Here is a 26,351-nt window from a genome sequence, read left to right on the forward strand (position 1 = left end):
GTCAGGACGACGGGTATCATTAGGGCGTCGATGTCGTCACTGTTGGCTCCAGCGACAGCTGGGAGGAGATCTACGAGCACGCGGAGTGCGTGGAGCCGGACCTCCCATTCAGGATCCTCCAGCCGGAGCGCGAGTTCAGAGAACACCTTCACGGCCTCCACGTTTTGCGGGAGGCGATTGTATCGCTGCAACTGATCCCATAGTGGCGTCAGCTCCAGCATTTTGCCTGTGCTATTGGGCCGGTTCTGTCGCGGTGGAACCGGCGTGGATACCGAACGTCTCCGCTTGTCTTCCTTGGCGCTCTGCACTTCGAAAGCCCTCGGCTCTGCGATGTTGGGTGGGTACTGGGTTTTTAAACTCTCCATTCTGACTAGTTTCAACCTTCAAAAATCACTAGTATCGTACCACAGTATGGGAGGTATTCCTCACAATAATATTATGTCCTTTCAAACACATTCATTGATTCGTTTTCCTTCATTCTTGTGAAACAAATAAGAATAACATCTTGTCAAGTCATTACTTGATTCATACTGAATTCGATCGATAATACTTTTACACTACACAGTATCATTGAATTCGTCCATATTCCTCAAATACTCAATCACCTAAATACCTCAAATAACTCAAATAAATATTCCATTATATTCAATTCTTGTTTTCTGTGATAATTCTACTTTTAATAATTATCCATAAATTAATGATGATGATCAACGGTAAAATAACGATAAATGATGGGTTGATTATGTTAGGCGGCACCGTGGAATTAGTTCTTCAAATCAGACAGGTAGATTTATTCATTAATTTATACAATAAGTACATTATCAAGATGATTATGAATATTCTCAATGAAAGTATGTATCTTACCCTTAGTCTTGTTTCTTGAAAGCTTTTCTAAACAACAGGAAATAAAAGTAGATGTTTCAACTACTTTGATGACTAAAAATTGAGTTTTATTTTGATTGAAGTCAACGGTAGGTACGTTCCGTACACTTGAATCACGAGTTAAAATGTTTGTCACAATGAAATTGAATGAAAACTGAATATAGTAACGTTCAATGTTGTTTAAAGTTACTAATCATTTCATCGAGAAAGTTGCAAATGTGTTTGCAAGTTGCAACCTCTTGAGAAATCTTCTGTGGAAAGATTGTTGGTAAATTGCACTAAAAACAGAGGATTAAACTGAGTTATATCTATTTAGAACTCCAGAAATTCTCAGATCAACTCAGGCCAATGTATATTCCTTCTAAACTCTCCCAATTTGAATTTTCAATTCGACAGTAATCTCAAGAAGCTATTCACTTGACATTTTTCAGTGGAAGATATTTATATTTCACATACCAGCCAGTACTAAGAGGCTTAATATTGATCAATACACACTCACACCAGATAATTAGACACTATTCAAGAGAACACAAGTAAACAAACACATTCGAATTAGGATTCTTGGAAAAATATGAATGTCCCATATTCACTCACACTCATACACAACATACACTTAGTCTCATTTATCACCACTTTCTTGGGAAAACAAATACTTTCTAACCCATTTCACTATTTTTAAACTTTGTTTAGGTATTCAGAAAAAAGTTATTTGAGTTTTTTCAGGCGAGTTTGAACTATTAGCAACGTGGAAACCGAATACACACGCGACATAAACTTAGTTGACCGTACTACGCACGCGCACATTCGCGCACAAGCTTCCTGCACTTTGGCCGTACTTTTGATTACTGGCGAAGTGCGGGCATTTGCATGCCGCTTATCGACCTGCGAGCAGCCTTCTGCGCATGCGTCGACTTGTGGCACTATTATTTGTCGACGCCGCGGTCGGTTCAATTTTCTTCTGACACACTTTTCGCTGAAATCGTGACACAAAAAAAGTCGAATGACCGCATCTCGGGGGTCTCGGGGTCCCTGCTACTGTAAATCGATGCTAACCCTTACCTCTCCTACCCCTCAACAATCCCCCCAATTTATTACACAACATAAGACCCCACCCCGCTAATGATGTTTCATAACTTTGTGGCCAAAGTATTTAGATCAACCAATTCTTTTATTGCTCTATAAGGTTTGAGAAGTTTTCTCTAGAACAGTATTGACTATTCAATACTTCCTAGACTTTGTTTTCAGCGGATGTTGGGGGAGCGATTGATAGGCCTACATCGGTTAGCGAGTGGTTAGATGTAATTGATGTGCCCTTGGTTCATTTGTTGAGAGATTGGCTGCTTGAAACTAAATTCACCAACCATCATAGCTGAAATTATTCATATATAACCATAATTATTCATGAGATTCAAGGTCACTTTTCGATGGTACCAGAAAGTTACCTGAAAACTTCATTCATTCAGCTCTATAAAGTTGGTTTCTCTCATCTCCATTCTCCCATTACTTATGTCAAGGCCTGAAACTTATGAACAAACTCAGCAAGATATCATATTCTCGTAAGGGGATATATTTATTGTATAGCTTGAGTTTATAAACAAACTCAGCAAGGGATTATATTCTCTGAAGGGAACACATTTATTTTACAGTGATACAGAAAAAACTTGTTATCTATATTGATATTTCAAGAACTGGCATCAAGAAAAATCGATGAGTTTACATTGAAAATCATGAATCAAGAAGGGGTGAAAGAGACATTTCGGCAAATCAAATCATTAATAGAATTTATAATATTTTTTATTAATAATTTATAAATCTACTGTTGACTGTAAGCCCCACTTGAAGAAGACTATTTAGACCTATGAAAATGTTATACGGTTCAGTATTCAGATAAATGTACCACACACACCACATTGAAGCAAATGAAGCAACACACACCGATTAGTCATTGCAATTAGACATGTCTCCATAAGCAACTATGTGAAGTATTGTGACTGAACGTGTCTTGTCTTGTCTTGACTAACTGGTGTGTGCCTAGCCTAACTGTGATTTTTACTATTGAAGCTTCTGATTTTTCTGAGAACTTCAAGTCCAGATGTGGATATTAATACGTATCATAGGCTTTATAACTGCACGAAGTTGAATGCAAGTAAAGTTTGATTCTCAAAAAACAGTTACAGTGAACAACATATAAAATATTATTCCCCTAGGTTCCAATGGGAGTATTCATACACGCTCTCAGCCTGAAAGGAATAATTTAAAGGAATAGGAAAGTAGAGCTTATAGGAATTATTCCTATTTTATTTTTACTGTCACTGTTACTGTTGTACGGGAATCCAGATTAACTTTTCCCTGTTTGAACATTGAAATTACTCATTGTAGCTGACGCTAAAACTAAATTAACAACAACTTTAATCATTGTGGAAGGCTTAGCAAGACCAAGATGTGTGATCTGGAGCCTCGTGATCATCAGTATGAAAATAATACTCGAGTATGGTAATGATTTAATATTTTTAGAGGCTTTTTTGAGTGGAGAGAGAGTCACAGTTGCGAGGCTGGCTGTTAGCCCAGACTATTCTAGGCGCGTTGGCGGGTGCGTGCGCGTATGTGAGCGTGATCACAGCGTGTGTGAGTGTGATTGAACGTCAGTAGACGATGTGAAGTGAAACGACAAACTGGACGTTCATCCACCATGCTGCCGAGATGGTGTCTCGTCTTAGCGTTAGCGACTATAATCGCTCATGGACAGGAGGAAAACAATAACATGGAAGTCACTATCGGTATGTAATTGACCGAACGTAGTGAGGTCTATGTTATAACTTGAATTTTCTTTTGTCTGTCTGTATGTAACGCGATTACGGCTAAACGCGTTGATAGAATGCGATGAAATTTGGCAGGAATATTCCTTTTTCAACTGCGTGTCGATGTATACACAAGGTTTTTTTTGGAATTTTGCATTTTAAGGATAATATGGAAAGAAAAGGAATTCCTCCATACTCTGATATCACTTTATATAACATCTACTCTGAAGATAGGATTAATCAGACTATAGAATTATTCATAATCAATCAGCTGACAAGTGGATTGAGCAGATGCTCTGGAGAAGCCGTGTCTATTTCTATAAGGTCTACAGTTTCAATCAAATACATTAAAGAGGTTTGCATCTTTAAGGTCTTTGGTTTCAATATTATGTTTTGCAGTCATGGTATTAATATTATGCGTGCCTATCAGTATCAATATTCTCACATTTGAAAAAACTAATTTAAAATTAAAAATAAACGAAACTAAATGAACTAAAACAATGCTGGAGAGATTATAATATTCTTGATTGTGAAACATTTATTTAAAATATTTCCATCAGATGGAAAGATTATCACGGAACTGGATGAATTATATCATATATATGGAATTCAAATTCAAACGTGAACTGAGTTTGTTAACATTTCAAACAGGTGACATCAGATACTTGTGTATGAGAAAACTGCGTGAGGTCTATTGTTCACAGAGCTACTAGTATATAAATGTATAACACATATGATTGTTGAATGGTACTCATAAATGGTTGTATTCATATGAATTAAATTCAATGAAAATACTCTCTATTAGACGGATTCATGAAGTTTATCTCCCCTACCACTCAACCTATAGTTTGTATGATTGTCAGCTATCTATCATAGACTAAACAGCGGAAGTAGAATGGTTGGAATATCATTATAAAAGTAACCAATATAGGTTATCAATATCACAGAGAAAAGATAGACCAAAATTCTTAAGCTATATTGTCTCTATGTCTATATCTAGTTACTCTACTACAGAATCATAAACCGTAGATTTAAATTAATTTAGAAAAATCATTAGCCATAGATTTATTAAAACCGTGTCTGGTTAATACCAAACAAGTCTCAATACGCTTGAATGTTTTTTGGAGGTGGAGGGAGAAGACCAATCAGAAGCGATAACATGTAGGCCTACGCATGTTGACTCCGCCTACCTGACTCTTGATTGGTTGACTACAATCCGTGATGTTTCTGAATTCGACCACTAGATCGCAATAGCAGTAGGGTAGAGAACTTGTATACTTGTATGCATCACAGATTTGAGTACTGTTTATATGATTGACTCTTGTCAGATTCAGATGCATATTGCCATTCAACAGATGAGTGCTCTATAATAACTAATACATTTATAACTAGTAGTTCTGTGAACAGTAAACCTCGCGCAGTTATAACGACGTCCCAAACCATAAGCACATCCACACTGATACACTAACTATTTATTTGATCAGATCATGCTTACACAAGATTTAATTATCATAAATATAACGCTTTCCGGAATTTAGCGCGAGAAAACCAGGCGCCCAGACGAGCTGTTATAAGTTCTTTGCATCCTATTTAATAGTGCATAAAAATTGCATTCAATGAGGCATGCAATTTGTAGTCTACACAGCTGCTAATTTTTTACCAAGTTACATTAAGATATTGAATTGCATGCGTCATGGCATGCGATTTATAGTCAACTCGACAGCTGATTTATGATGAATAATTCTATAGTCTGATTTTTACTCTAATATTGACGTATGAAGGAAGCTCCTTTTTCCTTGAAATGCAAAATTTTCAAAAACCTTGTATATACGTCGACGTGCAATTTAAAAAGGAACATACCTGTCAAATTTCATGAAAATCTATTACCGCGTTTCGCCGTAAATGCGCAACATAAAAACATTTAAACATTAAGAAAAATGCCAAACCGTCGACTTGAATCTTGAACCTCACTTCGCTCGGTCAAATATAAGTATGAATTAATCAATAACTAATTTCCATTTGAAAAACTGGATAATCAGATCTATAATAGCAAGGTACACGTTATAATGACAGAGGAGAAAGATAGGATAACAGTTTTCCCAATTCTCTGTCCTACCACTGCCTTCTATATAGAGAATAGCTGATTACTGGTATCTTATAATGTACTCGTAATATCAAATCTGTTGAATCTTGTTGATAATAATCGATTATTAATTTTTGTCCGCCAAGAAAATAGTATATCTTTCAATAATCTAATCATATACTTTCTTGATTGATATTGGATATCTTGTTAATTAATAATATTTTCAAATTAAAAAAAGTAAAACTGGCGTTGTTGCCGAGGTAGAAAAGGATAGCGATATCTGCTTTGTCGAATGATGGTGTCATCAATGATTTCCGAGCTGCTTCTCTTCAGCTATTATCTCCAAAGAAACGAAAAAGAGTCTGAATGCGTATCAGATACACTCCTTCTTTTCAGTTCAAAATCCCATATTGTCATGCGGTTTGACTCTCTTTCCTTCATCACAAAACACTTTGTGACAATAGACAAGGACAGGGGAGGACAGCAACACCAATGTTTATCAAATACTACCATTGTAACGTGGACCTCACTATTCACTAATCTTTTAAAAAGATGAGCTGTATTTTTCCTGATATCAATGTTTTACATGTTTTTGATTTTCAATGTTGTAATCTTCAAAGAAATGAAGTCGATGGATTAGGAAGAAATTGAAGGCAAGTCAATACAGTGAAAAATGTGTCGGCTGTAACATTACAGGTTTAGCTTGATGAAGCGTAGACGGATTTATGGCAAACGAACTGATTTGTAAATAAACATTCCGAGCTTAACATAGTATTATTATGTTTACCACTGTACCATAGCTCTTTTTCATCCTTTTATAAGCCAGTCACACACACATAGATTTCTGGACGTACGATTTTTTGCTGTCCTTAGAAATTCTACCATATTGGATAGTTGAAATTGATCACATTATCGTGTTTGTCAAGTTATTTATTTATTAGAACAGTCACAAACACGATATTTGGAAAGAGAAACAGGCAATTGCCCAATCTAATTGTTATGTTCAATCTAATAGAATTTATAATTGAGTCATCAATATTTACAAATTATTTTCTTGAATATGGAGACATAATAATAATGGAAAAGTAATGAAAATGAGAATAAAACTTACTAAACTATCATTTTTACTTTCCTTGCCCTATTACCATAGGTAAGGAAAGTATTGCTTTCCGAAAAAAGTTAAGGTACCCCAATTTCTAAATTTCTATACACGTTTCAAGGTCCCCTGAGTCCAAAAAAGTGGTTTTTGGGTATTGGTCTGTATGTGTATGTGTGTGTGTGTGTGTATGTGTGTGTGTGTGTGTGTGTGTGTGTGGTGTGTGTGTGTGTGTGTGTGTGTGTGTGTGTGTGTGTGTGTGTGTGTGTGGTGTGTGTGTGTGGTGTGTGTGGTGTGTGTGTGTGTGTGTGTGTGTGTGTGTGTGTGTGTGTGTGGTGTGTGTGTGGTGTGTGTGTGTGTTGTGTGTGTGTGTGTGTGTGTGTGGTGGTGTGTGTGTGTGTGTGTGTGTGTGTGTGGTGTGTGTGTGTGTGTGGTGTGGTGTGTGTGTGTGTGTGTGTGTGTGTGTGTGTGTGTGTTGTGTGTGTGTGTGTGTGTGTGTGTGTGTGGTGTGTGTGTGTGTGTGTGTATGAGTGTATGTGCGTCTGTGTACACGATATCTCATCTCCCGATTAACGGAATGACTTGAAATTTGGAACTTAAGGTCCTTACATTATAAGGATCCGACACGAACTATTTCGATCAAATGCAATTCAAGATGGCGGCTAAAATGGATAAATTGTTCTCAAAAACAGGGTTTTTCGCGATTTTCTCAAAAACGGCTCCAGCGATTTTGATCAAATTTATACGTAAAATAGTCATTGATAAGCTCTATCAACTGCCACAAGTCTCATATCTGTAAACATTCCAGGAGCTCCGCCCCATCTACGCAAAGTTTAATTTTGGATTCTCAAGTATCAGGCTTCAGATACAATTTAAACAAAAAATTCTAAATGGAAAAGATTAAGCATGAAAATCTCTACAATTAATGTTTTGTAACATTTTCACTTAAAATTGAAAATAAGCTCGAAATTCGAGAAAATGTTATTATTTCAATTGAAAACTGTTGGCATCTGTTGATTCTATTGAATCACTCATTATGAAGACATAGCAGACTTCGTGTGTCTCCAGTGTTATTGTCTTGTCACCAGCTGGCTCAGATCTTAGAGAAGTAGACTTGAGATGCGCGGGAATACTAGCGTCAGTTGATCAATTTCCATAACGGCAAGGAAAGTTGTTGAGTGCACCACACCAGATTTCTATAATTATTATTACTTTACTCACTTTCCTTTCTAGGGCTACTGAAATAATTGAAACTATCTTCTATTTCAGCGCAACAAAACTCTTCAAGAGCCATTCACTTCACTCACTAACTCTTTATAGGTCTGCCAATATCCCTTCTACCATAAGTTTCTTATTGTTTAATTCTGTTGAAGTGTCCCCACACAGGGTAGCCTCTAGGGAACATAAATTAGAGATTAGAGAGCAATATTTTATTTGATTTTTGTGGTTCATCAATTTGAATTGAATGAAGAAAATTTAAGAAATTGAAATATTATTCAATTTGCAGTTGGCTTGTTTCAACCGGACGAGAAGGAAGAACAGGTTGCGTTTAGGATGGCAATCGAGCTGACAAACATCAAACGAATATTGAACGCCACCACGCTAGTAGCGCATATCGAGGAAGTCAGCCAGTATGACAGCTTCAACATCAGTAAACGCAGTAAGTATCAATCAATATTCATTATGCCATCCTTTCAACGGGTAACAGAGGGTAGGATTACTCTCTTCGTGAATTAAACTATCATGCAGTCAAATCACGTAGTAGTGATGTAGTTAAATTATCATGTAGTCAATTAACGATAACATGTAGGTGTGGATTCTGCTCAAGGCTGTTCGGTAGACTTTTTTCAAGATTTAAATTGCATAATCTTGTTTAATATAATTGTTAAGATCATTATAAGAGTGAGAAAAAGTGACAACTGGAATTTTTAGTGGTCTAATAAGACCTGAAAATAATTTAATATGCCTTCCTTTCAACGGGTAACAGAGGGTAGGGCAACCCTCTATAATTTATCTTGAATTTAGCTACGATAACATTGTTAGGAAAGGACCGTGTTTTTGTTAGTTATTCATATTTGTAAAATTTCGCAATTTTCTAGAGTTTATAGGCCTCTACTGTGATAAACTACCGTATCCAGGTATTCTCTCAATGATGCCACTATGGAGGGTTGCCCCACCCAGGCCCAATGACGCACCCCGCCTTCCAAAAGCAGTCGTCATGTCATACATTTTATTTCCTTGCCCTATTACCATAGGTAAGGAAAGTATTGCTTTCCGAAAAAATTAAGGTACCCCAATTTCCATATTTCTATACGTTTCAAGGTCCCCTGAGTCCAAAAAAGTGGTTTTTGGGTATTGGTCTGTATGTGTGTGTGTGTGTGTGTGTGTGTGTGTGTGTGTGTGTGTGTGTGTATGAGTGTATGTGCGTCTGTGTACACGATATCTCATCTCTAAATTAACGGAATGACTTGGAATTAGGAACTTAAGGTCCTTCCCCTATAAGGATCTGACACGAACAATTTCGATAAAATTCAATTCAAGATAGCGGCTGAAATGGCGAAAATGTTGTCAAAAACAGGGTTTTTCGCGATTTTCTCGAAAACGGCTCCAACGATTTTGATCAAATTTATACCTAAAAAAGTTATTGATAAGCTCTATCAACTGCCACTAGTCCCATATCTGTAAAAATTTCAGGAGCTCCACCCCATCTATGCAAAGTTTGATTTTAGATTCCCAATTATCAGGCTTCAGATACAATTAAAACAAAAAATTCCAAGTGGAAAAGATGGGCATGAAAATCTCTAAAATTAATGTCCAGTAACATTTTCACCTAAAATTGGAAATAAGCTCGAAGTTCGAGAAAATAAGATTATTCAATTTGTAAACTGTTGGCAAGTGTTGATTCTATTAAATCATTCACTATGAACAGATAGCAGACTTCATGTGTCTGCAGCGTTATTGTCCTGTCACCAGCTGGCTTTGATCTACGAATAGTAGACTAATTTAGGTGCGCGGGAACACTAGCGTCAGTTGATCAATTTTCATAACGGCAAGGAAAGTTGTGTGAGTGCGCCACACCAGATTTTTTGTCTTGAGTTCACCTGTTGAAAATCGAAGATCGAGAATATACCAGTGATTCATTGGTATAATAGTCTTTATCATATTAAAGCTGCATATATGTCGAGAAATATACAGTATATTCAGTACAATACACAAATTCTCAAAACGTTACAATCCACGAAAAATCAACACCACATTACCAAAATCACGATTCAATAATATCATATCATACGATAGGTATGAGAGTATATTAAAGCGGCATTTAGATATATAAATATCGTGAAATATACAGTATATTCAGTACAATACACAAATTCTCTAAACGTTACAATCCACGAAAAATCAACACCACATTACCAAAATCACGATTCAATAATATCATATCACGATAGGTATGAGAGTATATTAAAGCGGCATTTAGATATATAAATATCGAGAAATATACAGTATATTCAGCACAATACACAAACTCTAAAAACGTTACAATCCACGAAAAATCAACACCACATAACCCAAATCACGATTCAATAATATTATAATTGAAGCTAACGATAGCTTCACCAGGTCCCGGGTCCGCATTCAAAAGCGAATTGGTAAGAACAACAAACGATGTCAGCGACTGAGGCATAGTTCTCTGAGCTTTTTCAGGGTGAAAATGGAATGGAATAAATGAAACATCTTGTAAAAAGTGAAAAGGGCAAAGTGGAATATGAAAAAAAGCAATATAAGCGAATTTGAAGGGGAAAGTGGAAGTGAAATATGGGAAAGAATTGCAAGCTTACTTCTCATCAACTAACGGAATCGTCTGCTTTACATACGTTATTGCAACTAATTCCGTCTGGACTTTTATTTTACAAACATATTACTGCCGATGATGCAAATATAGTATTCTCTGGTAGATCGGTTCAGGATGTGGAAATCTCATCTGCTATTGAATAGCCTTTATTAATAATATTATCTGAATTGCTATAATCTTATTTTGAATAAATTAATAGTTATCCCATTTATGACAAAGCAGAGTAGGATCCAAAATCTATATCCTAGGGTGGCATTGAATAATGAAATTATAGCAACAAATAAGAGTACAAAGTTTTTGGGATTATTAGTGGACTGTAATCTCACATGGCATAGCCATGTTATGAAAAAGATTTCCACAGGTCTTTATGCTCTAAGGCAGATGTCCAATGTTTGTAGTGTCCAGACATTGAAATCGGTATATCATGCAGTATTTCATGCACATTTGGCGTATGGACTTTGTATCTATGGCAGTACAACCAAAAATAATTTGGACAAGATACTCAAGCAGCAAAAAAGAGCTATCAGAATAATCCTTGAGCTTGAAAGGTGTGATTCAGTACGATTGTTTTTCTCGCAGCTTGGGATTATGACAGTGTATGGGCAGTAAATATATGATGTCATCATGTTTTTTAGAAAGACTAAAACATAAATGAGAAACCAGAGTCACAGCTACTGCATGAATGTAGACTATTCATCTATTCTATAAAGACTTATTATTGTAGGGCTTTGTCTGTCTTTATTTTTATTTCAGAAGCTTACCTTGATAATTTCTGCGTGGGTGATAAAATGTGCTGTATAAAACTCAACTTTATACCTCCTATTTACCAATATTCTTCTTATTGGGGGCATATTTTCAATTTCAGTCTGCTCTCTACTTGCTAATGAAGAGATGAACATTGGCGCCATTTTTGGGCCTCAATCAGCGACAACCAGTGGTATAATCAAATCAATCAGTGACAAATTTGAGATACCACACATCGAAACCAGATGGGACCCGTTCGCCAAAAACACCACCATGAACATCAACTTGTATCCAGAGCCTCAAAGATTGGCACAGGTAACTGACCGAACGTAGTGAGGTCTATGTTTTAACTGGGATTCTCTTTTGTCTGTCTGTATGTAACGCGATTACGGCCAAACGCGTTGATAGAATTCGATGAGATTTGGCAGGAATATTCCTTTTTCAACTGCGCGTCGATTTATACACAAGGTTTTTTGAAATTCTGCATTTTTTAAGATAATATGAAAAGAAAAGGAATTCCTTCATACTCTGATATCACTATATCATCCACTGTGAATATGGGATTAATCAGACTATAGAAAATTATTATCCATAATCAATCAGCTCGTGGATTACGCACGGCTTCTGGAGAAGCCGTGTCTATTTCTATAAGGTCTATAGTTTCAATCAAAGTCGGTACCAACTCCTCAGTTTGTCAACTCACTCTCGTCTCTTTGTTTCTCTATCCTTATTCTATTCTTTATGTATTAACGAATATAACACGATGTATCAGGCCTTAAAGAGTTATGCATCTTTAAGGTCTCTGGTTTCAATATTTTTTTGTTCTGCAGTCATGGTATTATTATGCGTGCCCATCAATATCAATATTCTCACATTTGAAAAAACTAAATTGATAGTTGATTGAAAATAATCAAATGAATCAAATAATGCTGAAAAAATTATAATATTTTTGATTGTGGAAAATTAAATTTCATCAGATGGAAAGATTATCACGGAACTGGATGAATTATATCATATGGAATACAAATTGAAACGTGAACTGAGTTTGTTAACATTTCAAACAGGTGACATCAGGTATTTGTGGATGGGAGAATTGCGTGAGGTCTACTGTTCACAGAGCTACTAGTACTCTCTATCAATGTACTTAGTATACATGTATTCTAGATACCTTGCACCCTATGTTCTAATGTTTATTTTTGTTGCAGATGAATGCATAGTGCTTATTCTCTAACGAGCTATCACATTCAATAATACTCATACATGATGATTGATAATGAGGCATACAATAATAGATTGGTTTCCCTATGGTGCTACCATAGAGAAAAGATAGCATAAGAAGATATCCGTAGTTTAGGGAGTTTATGTTTCAAAATTCACTGTTAACTCAAGCCGATAGTCCTATAGTATAGTTGTTTTTATGAAGCTATGTGACGCTGGTAGTCTCTCATATTGTGTCCATCTCGCAAAGGCCCGGTTTCACAAAAGATTAAATTTTAATAGTGATTAATTCCCCGAGAACCAATTAGAGAAGGCGCTTTTGAAAAGACGACTTCTCTGATTGGTTCTCGTGGATTAAATCACGAACCAATCAGAGGTGTTTTTGAAAAGATAACTTATCTGATTGGTTCCCGTTGAATTAATAACGATTATAATTCAACCGGCTTTTGTGTGACCGGCACTGATCTTACAGATTTCAGAGCAGTGACAGATTTCGTGTTAAGCGGATTGCATAGACGTCTGTTCTCAGGAGCTTATAAGTTAAAGCACAGATTCAAACACGGCAAAACAGATTCGTTACATCTATATTATTATGCCTCATAATCAATCATTATGTATGACTATTCTCTGATAGCTCGTTAAAGGTTAAGCGGGTTGCATAGACGTCTGTTCTCAGGAGCTTATAAGTTATAGCACTAATTCAAACTCGACCTAACACATTCGTTACATCTATAGTTATTGACCGAGCGAAGTGATGTCGAAGATTACAAGTCGACGGTTTGGCAAATCTTCAACATGTTGCGCATTTACGGCGAATCGCGGTAATAGATTTTCATGAGATTTTACAGGTATCTTTTTAAATTGCGCGTCGACGTATATACAAGGTTTTTGGAAATTTTGCATTTCAAGGATAATATAAAAGGAGAAAGGAGTCTCCTTCATACGCCAATATTAAAGTAAAAATCAGACTATAGAATTATTCATCATAAATCAGCTGTCTAGTAGACTATAATACTACCCGTTAAAAAACATCGAAAATCTTGAAAATGTATCTTTCCATCAACGTTAGTAGACAGTTGACTATAATACTACCCGTTAAAAAACATGGAAAATCTTGAAAATGTATCTTTCCATCAACGTAGTAGACAGTTGCAGCCAGACCTGATAACAGCGCTTACACTCTCATTCCGGGACGACACGTCAAGGTACGATAGGACAGAAAGCTCTATGTTCATTTAGGATTTTTTTGACCGAGCGAAGTGAGGTCTAAGATTCAAGTCGACGGTTTGGCATTTCTCTTAATGTTTAAATGTTTGAATTTTTATATGTTGCGCATTTACGGCGAAACGCGGTAATAGATTTCTATGAAATTTGACAGGTATGTTCATTTTTAAAATTGTGCGTCGACGTATACATACGGTTTTTCAAAATTTTGCATTTTAAGGATGATACGAAAGGAAAAGGAGTCTTCTTTGAACGCCAACATTACTGTAAAAATCAGACTTTAGAATTATTCATCATATATCAGCTGTCTAGTGGACTATAATACTACCCCGTTAAAAAACATGGAACATCTTAAAAATGTATCTTTCCATCAACGTAGTAGACAGTTGAAGCCAGACCTGATAACAGCGCTCACACTCACATTCCGGGACGACACGTCAAGATACGATAGGACAGAAAGCTCTATGCTTATTTAGGATTTTTTCTGACGATAGGACAGAAACAGAAAGCTCTATTATTACCGTAAAAATCAGACTTTAGAATTATTCATCACTAGCAGGTAACCCGTGCTTCGCAAGGGTCTTTCTTGAAACGTGACGTAATGAAATCTAGAAGAATTCAAAATAGGCCTATGTACAGTGAGTCAGTCATTCTATCAGGGCTCGAATAATTTTGAAATTTTAATTAAATAAAACTGGAAGAATATAATTTCTTTATGTAAATAAAAACACCTTCATTGAAAGACATATTAGCTGCATGCGTTTTCATATTGCCGATACAGCAATGATGAAACTGTAGACGTTTATTTAGCATTTGTCTCAAAAATTGTTCTAGCTGAAAAAATTAATAATCCATGCCACGTGTAGGCCTAAACATTGCACCAGGAAAACGAAGTTTCAAAACTATGTTTTTCAGGTAGAAAGCAATATAGAAACAGATTTACCTTTTTTAATTTCGACCATATGATTTGGTGATTTTTCAATGAAATCGAATGTACCATTAATGAAATTTAAACATTAATTCTGAAAAATCTAAAAGGAAAATTAAAATTTGGGCTTCCAGGTGCACGAGATTGATATTTTTAGAATCTATGTGCAAAATTTGGAAATCTAAATCATTCCCGTTTTTCCGGTATGCAATCCACAAGTTGACATGTTTTGATGCGAACAAACGAACACACGAACAAACACAACCCTACTCTCTCTTATTATATAGATAAATCAGCTGTCTAGTGGACTATAATTTATAACTTACTACCCGTTAAAAAACATCGAACATCTTAAAAATGTATCTTTCCATCAACGTTGTAGACAGTTGCAGCCAGACCTGATAACAGCGCTTACACTCACATTCATATCGACACGTTATGGTACGATAGAATAGAAAGCTCTAAGTTTATTTAGGATTTTTTCTAGACATTTTAAATTTATAAATTATTTATTAATTTTTGAGAAAATATAACAACAGGTCAATGTAACTTACTGAACGCGAGCTCTACTGTTCACAGAGCTACTAGTTCTAGACATTTTAAATTGATAAATTATGTATTAATTTTTGAGAAAACATAACAACAGGTCAATGTAACGTACTGAGCGCGAGGTCTACTGATCACAGAACTACTAGTTATAGTATAGCTCAGAATCGATAATCTGGGACGTATAAATTGATTATATTTATTCAAGCAAATATCACTTTTATCATTAATGATAATCATCTGTGATGATATTATGTCTTATAATGATATATGTCTGAGTGAAGATTCATTCTGTCAAAATTCTCACGTATCTCATCATGATAATATTGATTGAATGTCCATGGTAAGTTCTAACAGACTCTAATATTCAGTCTCCAATTATTCAGGCTCTAATAGACGTCATCAATGACATGGATTGGGAGACGTTTACAATAATCTATGACGATGAGTTTGGTTTGCTTCGTCTCCAAGAGGTTTTCAAGTACCATGATGGATTTCTCAAAGGTGAAGGTCAGACTCCATTCACGCTGCACAAACTCAATGATGACAACGATTATAGGTGAGTATTATTCATTCATTCATTCATTAATAAATAATTAATTCATCTTTTGATATAAAATACATGCAATCCAGGTAACAACAACAGGCATTCACCTAACTGCTTTAAACCGTAATTTAGGATAGAAAGTCTAGTGGTCTGCATTATCTACCTCCTGTAGTTAGGTACACGTTATAATGGCAGCATTTGATCAACATTGGTGTGCTATTCTTGTCTATCAAGGCAGAGAATCGGCAGCGCTGTTCTCCATTTTTTTTCACTGCCATTATGACGTAGATATCACTATAGAACAGATCATTGATGAACTTATGACAATTTGAATCCAGTATTATCATAGTCCAGTCACTATATACATTGGTGCATGCAATTTATATTGTAGTTCTGATTTTTCAATATATTATTTGGGTACATAAGAAAAGTCCAGAACCAATGTCTTCATGCAAAATTTCCTTGTGCTAGATACAGGGTGGCCCAAAAACATCGTATTTTCGGCTCATTTTCCATTTTCAGCTATTTCTGCCAAATCTCGTAATTGGAAAAAAAATTACGCTCCCTTTTTTCTAGATTATAAAATTCTGAATAAAATGAAATCATTCAGAACTCTCTATCTCCAATGAGTACTGAGTTATGATTTTTCAAAAATGAGTGAAATTTGAAGAAAAAATCAATTCTGATGAATTTTAGTTTTTGAACAGCAATATCTTTCAATTGTTACCATTGAGATGTATAATTCAAAATCCTTCTGGGCGTATTTTTGTGCTCTACAATCTGAGATAAGGTAGAACGCTCTATCTCATATAGATTTCCAGGTACACCTGACAACAATGCTCCTTGTATTGTGAAAAACACCCAATTTTCAGCTTCAACCATCATCACCAACTACATAGTCTTCACATTGATATTTTGGACAATGTCATAAGTTGATGAGATTATGTTCTATGAGAATCACCCGTTAGATGCACTTCATTTCAGTACTTCCTAGTGGAGAGGCGCGCTTAAGGACACCTCAAGGATCAAAATTTCAAACACTTATAACTTTTGAGACAATGCTCAGATTTCATCGTACTACACTTCATTCTTCTCTGGCTCGTCAAGGCGATCCAAAATCATGCATCATAAGTCAAATTCGGTCGAAAAATAGAAAATGTATTGTTGAGTGTAGGCTACTAATGCCCACATTCCAATACATGCATGTTTCATGCATTTTTTTTTTATCAGAGTTTATCAGAGATTGACAATGGTGTAATAACCGAAACCGGTCTTTCTAATTATCAATATATCAGTGGTTTTTTTGACAACTTCTTAGTCTTTTTCATTCAATTTCATGCATTTGTTATGATTGTTTGAGGCAATAATGACACCTTGAATGATCTTGAAAACCTCAACAACTAACGGTATAGTTACATATAGTTTATTAGAAATTTAGCATTTTGAATATTCAACTGATGATAACACTTATCACACTGATATCTTATAAACTTCGAATAAATGGAGTTTAAGAAATTGTCCAAACTCCAAGTCAGAAGTAGTATTGAAATGTTTATTTATTTATTTATTTGATCATTCAAAATTAAACAACTAACAGAAAAGTACCACAGGCTTATAAGCCCAAAACGGTTCCAATTCTAATTTATACAACAGTCCAAATGTAGCTAGGTGGGTTATGTGTCACTTAATATTCATCAATTACACACAAAATGTTACACTCAAATGTTACTTGTAGTACCTATGTGTAACTTAGTGTTGTTGCAAATGACCACAGCTCTGGGAAAAAATAATTTTTACATTGTCTTGGGAATTTAGAGAATCAAAATTACTTTCAAAATAATGTTCACCACTTGTCACTTATTTTCAAGGAGTATTCTCGGACCAGAAATGTGATGTGCGTGACGTACACATACCGGTACATTTTTGGGCTCTATGACCACAAAAATTTGAAGAGGAATAGTACAAGCTAAGCTTCTCCCCACTAAGATTATAATATCTATCATTATGGATCATTGAAATAATATTGTATCGATAAATGAATGATTGATTGATTTGATAAATATAATCAAGACTTGTGTGGTTTTTCAAATTTTACCAAATTTGTGTTGCAGGCCACTGTTGAAACAGATTAAAGTGTCAACTGAGACTCATATTGTGTTGGACTGCGCGGCTGAGAAGATTTTGAGCATTCTTCGCCAGGCGAGGGAAGTTGGTATGCTCGGTGATTACCATAGCTATATTGTCACCTCATTGGTGAGTCAACCCAAAAATGTATGATTTTATGCTTAATTTACATATGACATTTCACAAATCACTATCACTACTACATTGTCGACAAATAAATAGATGAAAATATCTATGATTTTTTGAAGGATGCTCACACAATAGACTTTGAGGAGATAATGAGGAGACATTAATCTTGTGAGAAAAATGAAATTGTTTGATAACATTTTTCAGAATTGATTGTTTGTTTTTGAAGTACGAGTATGTACACACCATAGTCTTTGAGGAGATAAAGAGAAAATATAGAATTGGATTCATGAGAAAAAATATAATTTACCGAACGAAGTGAGGTCTAAGATTCAAGTCGACGGTTTGGCATTTCTCTTAATATTTAAATGTTTATATATTTATATGTTGCGCATTGACGGCGGAACGCGGTAATAGATTTTCATGAAATTTGACAGGTATGTTCCTTTTTAATTGCGCGTCGACGTATATACAAGGTTTTTGGAAATTTTGCATTTCAAGGATAATATAAAAGGAAAAAGGAGCCTCCCTCATACGCCAATATTAAGGTGCGTACAGATATACGCGCCGCGAACATGAGCAATTCACTTTTAATCAGCTAATGCCAAGCTTTTTATATCTGTATCTTATAGTTTCTGTAAAATTACAGGTATAGTCAGCTGATTAAAAGTGAATTGCTCATGTTCGCGGCGCGTATATCTGTACGCACCTTTAGAGTGAAAATCAGACTATAGAATTATTCATCATAAATCAGCTGACAAGTGATTACACAGATGTGCGGAGAAGCCAGTCTATTACTGTATTTGTATAATATAAGGTCTATAGTTTCAATCAAAGACATTAAAGAGGTATGCATCTTTAAGCTGGGTTTACACCAAAGTTATTAACAAAATGGTTATAACTTAATCCTTATAGATTCTATTAGATTGAACGGAAGTTGACAAACACATATCAATTCAATTCAATTCAATTTATTCCTCAAAAAATCATATACATATCAGTTATACAAAATAACTAATAACAATAATAGTTATACAAAACAATTCCAGGAAATATATTTCCCCACTTAGACTATAAATCCGTGTGTGGGGAAAGAATTCCTATCTAGAAAAGCAGGATAAATACAGGATAATCGAAATCATTTCTTGAAAAACTTTTAAATTTTACTTCTAAACAAAAAATGAACTTTAATTAAACAATAACTTCAAATGTAGAAAATAAAATAGGTTAAATCTATTACTGATATGGGTTGGTGCTATAAGGTCGAAAGAGTTAATAGAGCGCTGCATCAAAAACAAGAAACTAAACACAAGCAAGAAGAGAGAGAGAAAAAGAAAAAATAACGAAACACGGAAAAACTAATGGCTTATAACAAAATGAAAAATATCTGTAGACAAATATCCAAGACAAAACCTAGGTGTAGGGTGAATTGACAAGGGCCTCCGAAGCATCCCTACCAATGTTGAATAGCCATTGGACTATTTTTCTTTTGTAAACAGGTACACTGCGCCCCTCAGCCTCCTGGATTGATGTAGGCAAATTTCGGTAGAGGAGGTGCACAATGTGAAATGGGGTGTTATTTGCTGGAGCTAAAGTGGCTCTAGGAGTTCCATATCTGAAATTTAATCTATGTCTAGTTTGGTAATTGTGTGGTGATTCAGTAAATATATCTGCTTTGTAGGATTTGGTAAAGGAGAGGAGGGTTTTTATGTATATTTGTCTGATATTAAGGACATGGAATTCGGAAAAAAGTTGTTCTGTAGGGTATCGCATGGGTTTATTTGAAATTATTTTTATTAGGGTTCTCTGAGTGACAGCAAGAGGCCGCAACAACGCCGCCGAGACTCCACCCCACGCCAACACACCGTATTGAAGTAAAGACTGCACGTAGGAAAAGTAAACAGACCTGCAATGCCCCACAGTCAGCACGCCTGCAAGCTGCGAAAAGGCGAACATAAATTTTCTAAGTTTTTGGCTTACTGTTTGAATGTGCGGGGCCCATGATAATTTATGGTCTATTGTGACCCCCAAATATTTGTAGGTATTAACACGTTCAATTACGCTGCAATCACAGGCGACCGACCGCAGTACATCACAGGAATGCAGAGCCAAGCTTCGCGGACCAGGATCACTGTCATGTTTAAAAAATATGGGTAGATGTTTAGTTTTTCCTACATTCAGGGTCAAGGTGTTCTGATCCAGCCAACGCTTGACCCTGATCATATCATCCTCCGCCCGCTCGTAAGCCTCATCCCACGTGCAGCCGGACGACACCACCGCTGTGTCATCATTGACTATTTTTAGTAATATATATATATATATATATATATATATATCACTTATATGTTCATCATGTGTATGATAAGTTATGTTCAATCTAATATAATCTAAAAGGATTGAGTTATTAACATTTTTTAAATAAATTTGGTCTAATCGCAGCTTTAAGGTCTTTGGTTTCAATATTTTGTTTCGCAGTCATGGTATTATTATGCGTTCCCATCAGTATCAATATTCTCACATTTGGAAAAAAACTAATTCAATAGGTGAATAAAAATAAACAAATGAACTAAATAATGCTGGAGAAATTATAATATTTTTGATTGAAAAAAATTAATTTTCATCAGATAGAAAGATCATCACGGAACTGGATGAATTATAAAATATGAAATACAAATTCAAACGTGAACTGAGTTTGTTAACATTTAAAACAGTTGACATCTGATAAGTTACTTGTGGATGAGAATACTGCGTGAGGTCTACTGTTCACAGAACTACTAGTTATCCTTCATGACAACATTTAAAAAAAAAATTATTTGTCTTTGAAGGATGCACACACCATAGACTTTGAGGAGATAAAGATGGGCCGCACCAATATAACAGCTCTGCGCATGTTAAACCCAGGCCTGGGTGTAGTGCAGCAAGTTATAGATGAATGGATATTTGAAGAACAAAGAAAAAATCGCACACCCGATTTGGTAGCCGATACTCTCAAGGTAAATTTGAACATGATTATCGTAGTAGTTGATTAAACCTGAATCAATTAGTAACATTTCTACTTTTCATTGAACTAATTATATATTTCACAAGGAACGAGATAAAAAATAATCAATAGTCTACCTCTTACAAAAGTATTCAACATTTATTTTTTAATTCAATGATACACAATAATTAATTGAAAGTTTTCACGACTTACATTTATAAATTCCATTGATTCACTAAATTTTTGCATTATATCTCAATTCTAAAACCATTGAATGACATTGGTTCATGGTAGGAAGTATTATTTTCTTCAATATAGATGTTGATAATAACTTTTTCTTCGTATTATGGAATAAAATGAACAATTCATGTAGTACCTATACTTTTTTATATTTCAATAATGTTGATAATGTTGACTTTGTACAATTTTAAAAGTGATAATTCCAAAAATCTTTGTATACATTAATCTAGGGAGCTCTTCAAAATGAGATAAAAGCAAAGTCAACATAATTAAGTCACTCATAGGGGTTTCTTTTACAATTATTGTGATTTAGTTCTGTTTACTTGATTCTTGACCGATAGCAACAGAAACGACCTTCCTGATATGACTACCATTGATTGCTCATTTCAGTTTATTATATCCTTATTATCTCATACTCTAGATCCTCATATTTTGGTCTTATTTATTAATTTATTTATTCATACGTGGATACAATATTACAAATCATATAAAATAATATGATTGGGTAGGAACAACAGGCTTAGCCTAAAACTATTCCATTCCAAAATTTTGATAATGTTACATGTCGATAAAAATATCACTTATCTCCCTTCTCCTTGTGCTAATTCTGCAACACCCAAGTGGATTGTATATGGAAAATATTCATATTCATTTTCAATTTATTTTCTGTGAATAGACAAAGATTTTCTGTTAATTTTTTTCGAGGCTTCTGTCTCTTGCAAAGGTCAAATAGTTTAATTTTCAGAGTAGGTAACTTCAACTCAGCTAATAGCTTATGAAGTACATTAATCATAACTCTGACGCTACATAATGTTTTTGTTAGTTTTTAATTATTTTCATTTATATAAATATAATTAGAAGATGATATTATATTATGTATTTTAGTTTTTTATTTTTTCAAAATTATTGTACTGATTTGTTAAATTCATTTACTTTTGTTTGTAAATTGTCAGTTATGAATAAATTTCAATTTCAATTTCAAATAGATATCCTTAATATTGTAATATTGTAAATATTCTCTTACTGGTTACAAGGAATTAATTCATGTCTTAATTAAAACACAGAGAGATTGAGCTACCGTACGCGATATCGCGTATTCTATGGTCAAACTTAGAAGATTTCTGACACACACTACGTTACTTAGATAAAAATATTTTACATTGGTTCTCCTTTTTATAATGCTGCTAATAAAAGTTTTTTAATGTTTGTACCCGAAGACCTCAGATTTCCACTTTTTTTTAATAGTTTAAGTGATAGTCTAAATGGACTTTCCAATAATGATATCCTTAAGCTGCGTTTACACCAAAATTATTAACAAAATATTAATAACTTAATCCTTATTGATTCTATTAGATTGAACGAAACTTGACAAACACATTATGTTCATCATGTGTATGATAAGTTATGTTCAATCTAATAGAATCTATAAGGATGATATTAACATTATGTTAATATAACTTTGGTGTAAACGCAGCTTTGATAATATAGTTCAATGATTATCAGAATAAAGTTCCCTTTCTCTCATGTTTTCATAATTTGATTCAAATGTACATAATTAAGACGCTTTTCCACAGTCTGTGATTTTTCTTAGCTCAAACTCTTGTTACTATTTATATGTTTGTATATCTACCTATTTAAATTAATTATTTAATGTTTGAATATTTCTAAGTTTCATAATAAAATAAATAACAGTATTCATTTCTCATTTATTCCACAACATTCTTATATCTGTGAATAGATTATTTAAAGAAAATTGAATAAAAGAATCATTTCTCAGATTCACAATCAATTTGTTCCTTGCTAGGAAATCAGAAATCAAAATGAATCCCAAACAGTTGAATAAAACGTGGAAACATTCAATTGAAATTATTTGCTGTTCCACTATATATGGTACTTTCAACTATCATAGTTATATATCCTCAGCTAGACATTGAATTTGGGAGAAATATACAGAGTGTCTGTCACAAAATTAAAGTGCCAAACTTCGGGAATAGGTTCTATGGGTCAAAATAAAGAGAAGATGTAGAATAAATTTTATTCCAAAAGACGCTTCATTCAAAAGATATTTGCCATTTTGTATTTTTAACAAAATAATTTTCATCTTCAAAGTTTTCCAACTGATCGCTATAAAAATCGATAGGTATGTTCAAATAAGAGAGATGAGGTGTAGAAAAAATATTCAACTTTGTCCAATTCGAAATAGCGGCCATTTTGAACTTTCAACCAAAAATTTCGGGAGAACGAACGGTGATAGATAAAGAAATTTACCAATTTTTTTAGGAAATTTCATTTACAATCAGTCAACACAAAAAAAATGAGAATCGGACAAAGCATAACAGAGATACAATGAAATGTGTGTTACGAGGCAGCAAAACATCAATTCGTGTTGTAAATAGCAAGGAAGCCTACCAGCCTGTATCAACATCAAATTATGATTTTTTTATTCAAAACACAAGGAAGTTTTCAAACACTTCAATTTTGGTTACATCCGTTAGGCTATACGGTAACTGAAATTATTGGAATTGGATTTGGATTGACAATTGAATTGGATTGACAATTCCAATTGAATTATTGACATCAACAAGTTCAATAGCCTACCTATTTGACTGATCCTCGAATCAAATCTCGTTTCTTATCTTATGTATGCCTATGTATGTTTTTAGGTGTATATTTTTAGGTATCTTTACCTTTTATTGGAAACCAGAATTAATCTCCTATTGAAGTATGACATGATATTTCACGGTACCTTCTATTGAATTAGAAGTAGGTAGGCTACATTTGCTATGAAAAATAGGAAACAAAAATTGTGGGTCGAGCATGTTGTCTCTCACAATCATTTCATAATACTTTGGGATTATTGAATGCACAGATATTTAAACAGAATGATCAAAATCGGGTAAAATAAAATAAAATGTGAAGTCTCTCACAATAATTTGGAATTATTGAATGCACAAATACTGGAACAGAATAATCAAAATCAGATAAAATAGAATATAAAATGTGAAAATTGTGTGATAACGCTTGAAATTTCATTAATTTGATCACGTTTTTAATGTATTTTTGTAGTCGCATTCAGCATTGATGTATGACGCCGTTCAACTATTTGCAAAAGGTTGGTCTCAACTCGGACTGAAGGAACCATTGCGTCCAATCGAGTGTCTAGCCAAAGACAAGCCACGCAACAAAAATCCCAACGGATTTCAACTTGTTAGCTTTATCAAAATGGTAAGGCATCACCACACTCAGCTCTTAAATTAATAATTCAGAGCATTGTTATATTATTCTTGTCATGTTGGGAAGATCAGCAATGTTTTGAGAAATGTATGAAAACCTATAAAAAAATGTATGAAAAGATGCATGTTGTGTGAAAAATCGACTCCAGGCTCTGCGAAAAATTTCATAGGTAGTGAGCAAAAAAATTGTTCTGTGCTCTCAAGATTTAGTGAGAAAATGAACTTGATAGTCAAAAAAGTCATTATGGAAATCATTGTTAGATATTATTATGGAACTGAAAGCTGAAGTATGGTATAAGAAATTAAAAAGCAAAAAACAAAAACAATGACCTGTTAGTCATAATCAATGTCATAGTCGATACTAATGTCATAATCACTGGAATTGAGATACTTATATCATAAAATAATTCCTTGCTTATACATTATCAAAAATAGAAAGTAGCATACTGTAATTTTACCTTAGACATTGTGAGGATGTGTGAACACCTATTGTTGAATTTATTTTTTCAATTATAATAACTATTGTATAATGATAAAGTTGAAAAATGAAATTTTTGGGAAGAGATGGATGATCAAGAATTATGGACAACGAAAAATATAGTAATATGTATGATTAAGTGTGAAAACTGAAACTGAAAAACAGTGAAAAATCATTGCAAATGATTGCACATCATGATACTAGCCGAAAATCAATATCTCACTGATTTGATGAACAAGCATTAACTCATTATATAAACGATCAAGTACCGTACGCACTCTTCATTGATTATAGCTATCTTAAAAAATTGGTGGTTTTCAATAGCCTACAATCTATTAATAATCATATCTATTCATGTTTGACATAAACAGCTATACATACTATATCGACAATTATTTTCATACAATGCATTCAGAATGCAAGTAGTAGGTATTAAAATATTTATTCAATTGGAGTCTTGAGCCTCTTATTGTATATCAATTTGAACTTCTGTAGATTGCAATCTATTCATATTCATACTTATTAGGCTTACGGTATTCGTCAAAAATATCAATCTATATTGACATTTATTGTCACACACAATAGGTACATTAAAAAAACTAGTACCTACTCATCTTAAATTGGAACATGCTTTGATATTTCAGATACAAATGGAAGGAATGACTGGCATGATGGGGTTTGATGAACTTGGAAGAAGAGATTACTTTTCATTGGAGATAATTGAGCTGGTAAAGACCGGCTTCAAGAAAATAGGATCCTGGGACCCGAAACATGGCATCAACTACACCCGCACACAGAGTGAGATGTACAGTGAACTTGTACAGAGTATTTCAAATAAAACGTTCATTGTAACTTCGAGGCTGGTAATTCAATAGTTAATCACTCGAGTTGAGTTCTTTTTCTATATTTGCTTTTGTACCGTAGTTGATGATTTCTTGTATTTGAAGATCTGGGGATAATTCTCCTCCCAATCAGTTTCCACCACTTTTTATTCAATAGTTAATCACTCGAGATGAGTCCTTTTTTAATTTTCTTATGTAGTTGATGATTTCTTGTATTTGAAGATCTTGGAATAATTCTCCTCCCAATCAGTTTCCACCACTTTTTATTCTTTCATTCACCTTTTTGTTCATTTATTTACTCTAAACAAAAGCGACTATTACATAGAAGTCCATTTAGTGCTTCGAATTTTGCTTATGGCTTGTATTTATATTTTGCTTTTTGAATAAAAGTTTCACTGTTATTGAT

General features: G+C 34.2%; 1 protein-coding gene across 6 annotated transcripts in view; it reads left to right on the top strand.

Annotated features, from left to right (window-relative positions):
• The first annotated feature begins 3,517 nt into the window (after positions 1–3,517).
• LOC111054418 (glutamate receptor ionotropic, kainate 2) overlaps positions 3,518–26,351 on the top strand; it is a 56,669-nt gene continuing 33,835 nt past the window's right edge. For all 6 annotated transcript variants that reach the window (XM_039429171.1, XM_039429168.1, XM_039429170.1 and 3 more), the window contains exons 1-8: positions 3,518–3,659; positions 8,367–8,519; positions 11,581–11,774; positions 15,762–15,934; positions 18,034–18,175; positions 20,998–21,165; positions 24,459–24,617; positions 25,748–25,966. In XM_039429171.1, coding sequence (XP_039285105.1) covers positions 3,572–3,659; positions 8,367–8,519; positions 11,581–11,774; positions 15,762–15,934; positions 18,034–18,175; positions 20,998–21,165; positions 24,459–24,617; positions 25,748–25,966 — 1,296 coding nt within the window. In that variant the 5' untranslated portion in view covers positions 3,518–3,571. The remainder of the gene's footprint in view (positions 3,660–8,366; positions 8,520–11,580; positions 11,775–15,761; positions 15,935–18,033; positions 18,176–20,997; positions 21,166–24,458; positions 24,618–25,747; positions 25,967–26,351) is intronic.

The sequence above is a fragment of the Nilaparvata lugens genome, chromosome 5, assembly GCF_014356525.2.
Source record: "Nilaparvata lugens isolate BPH chromosome 5, ASM1435652v1, whole genome shotgun sequence".
Classification (NCBI taxonomy): Eukaryota; Metazoa; Arthropoda; class Insecta; order Hemiptera; family Delphacidae; genus Nilaparvata; species Nilaparvata lugens.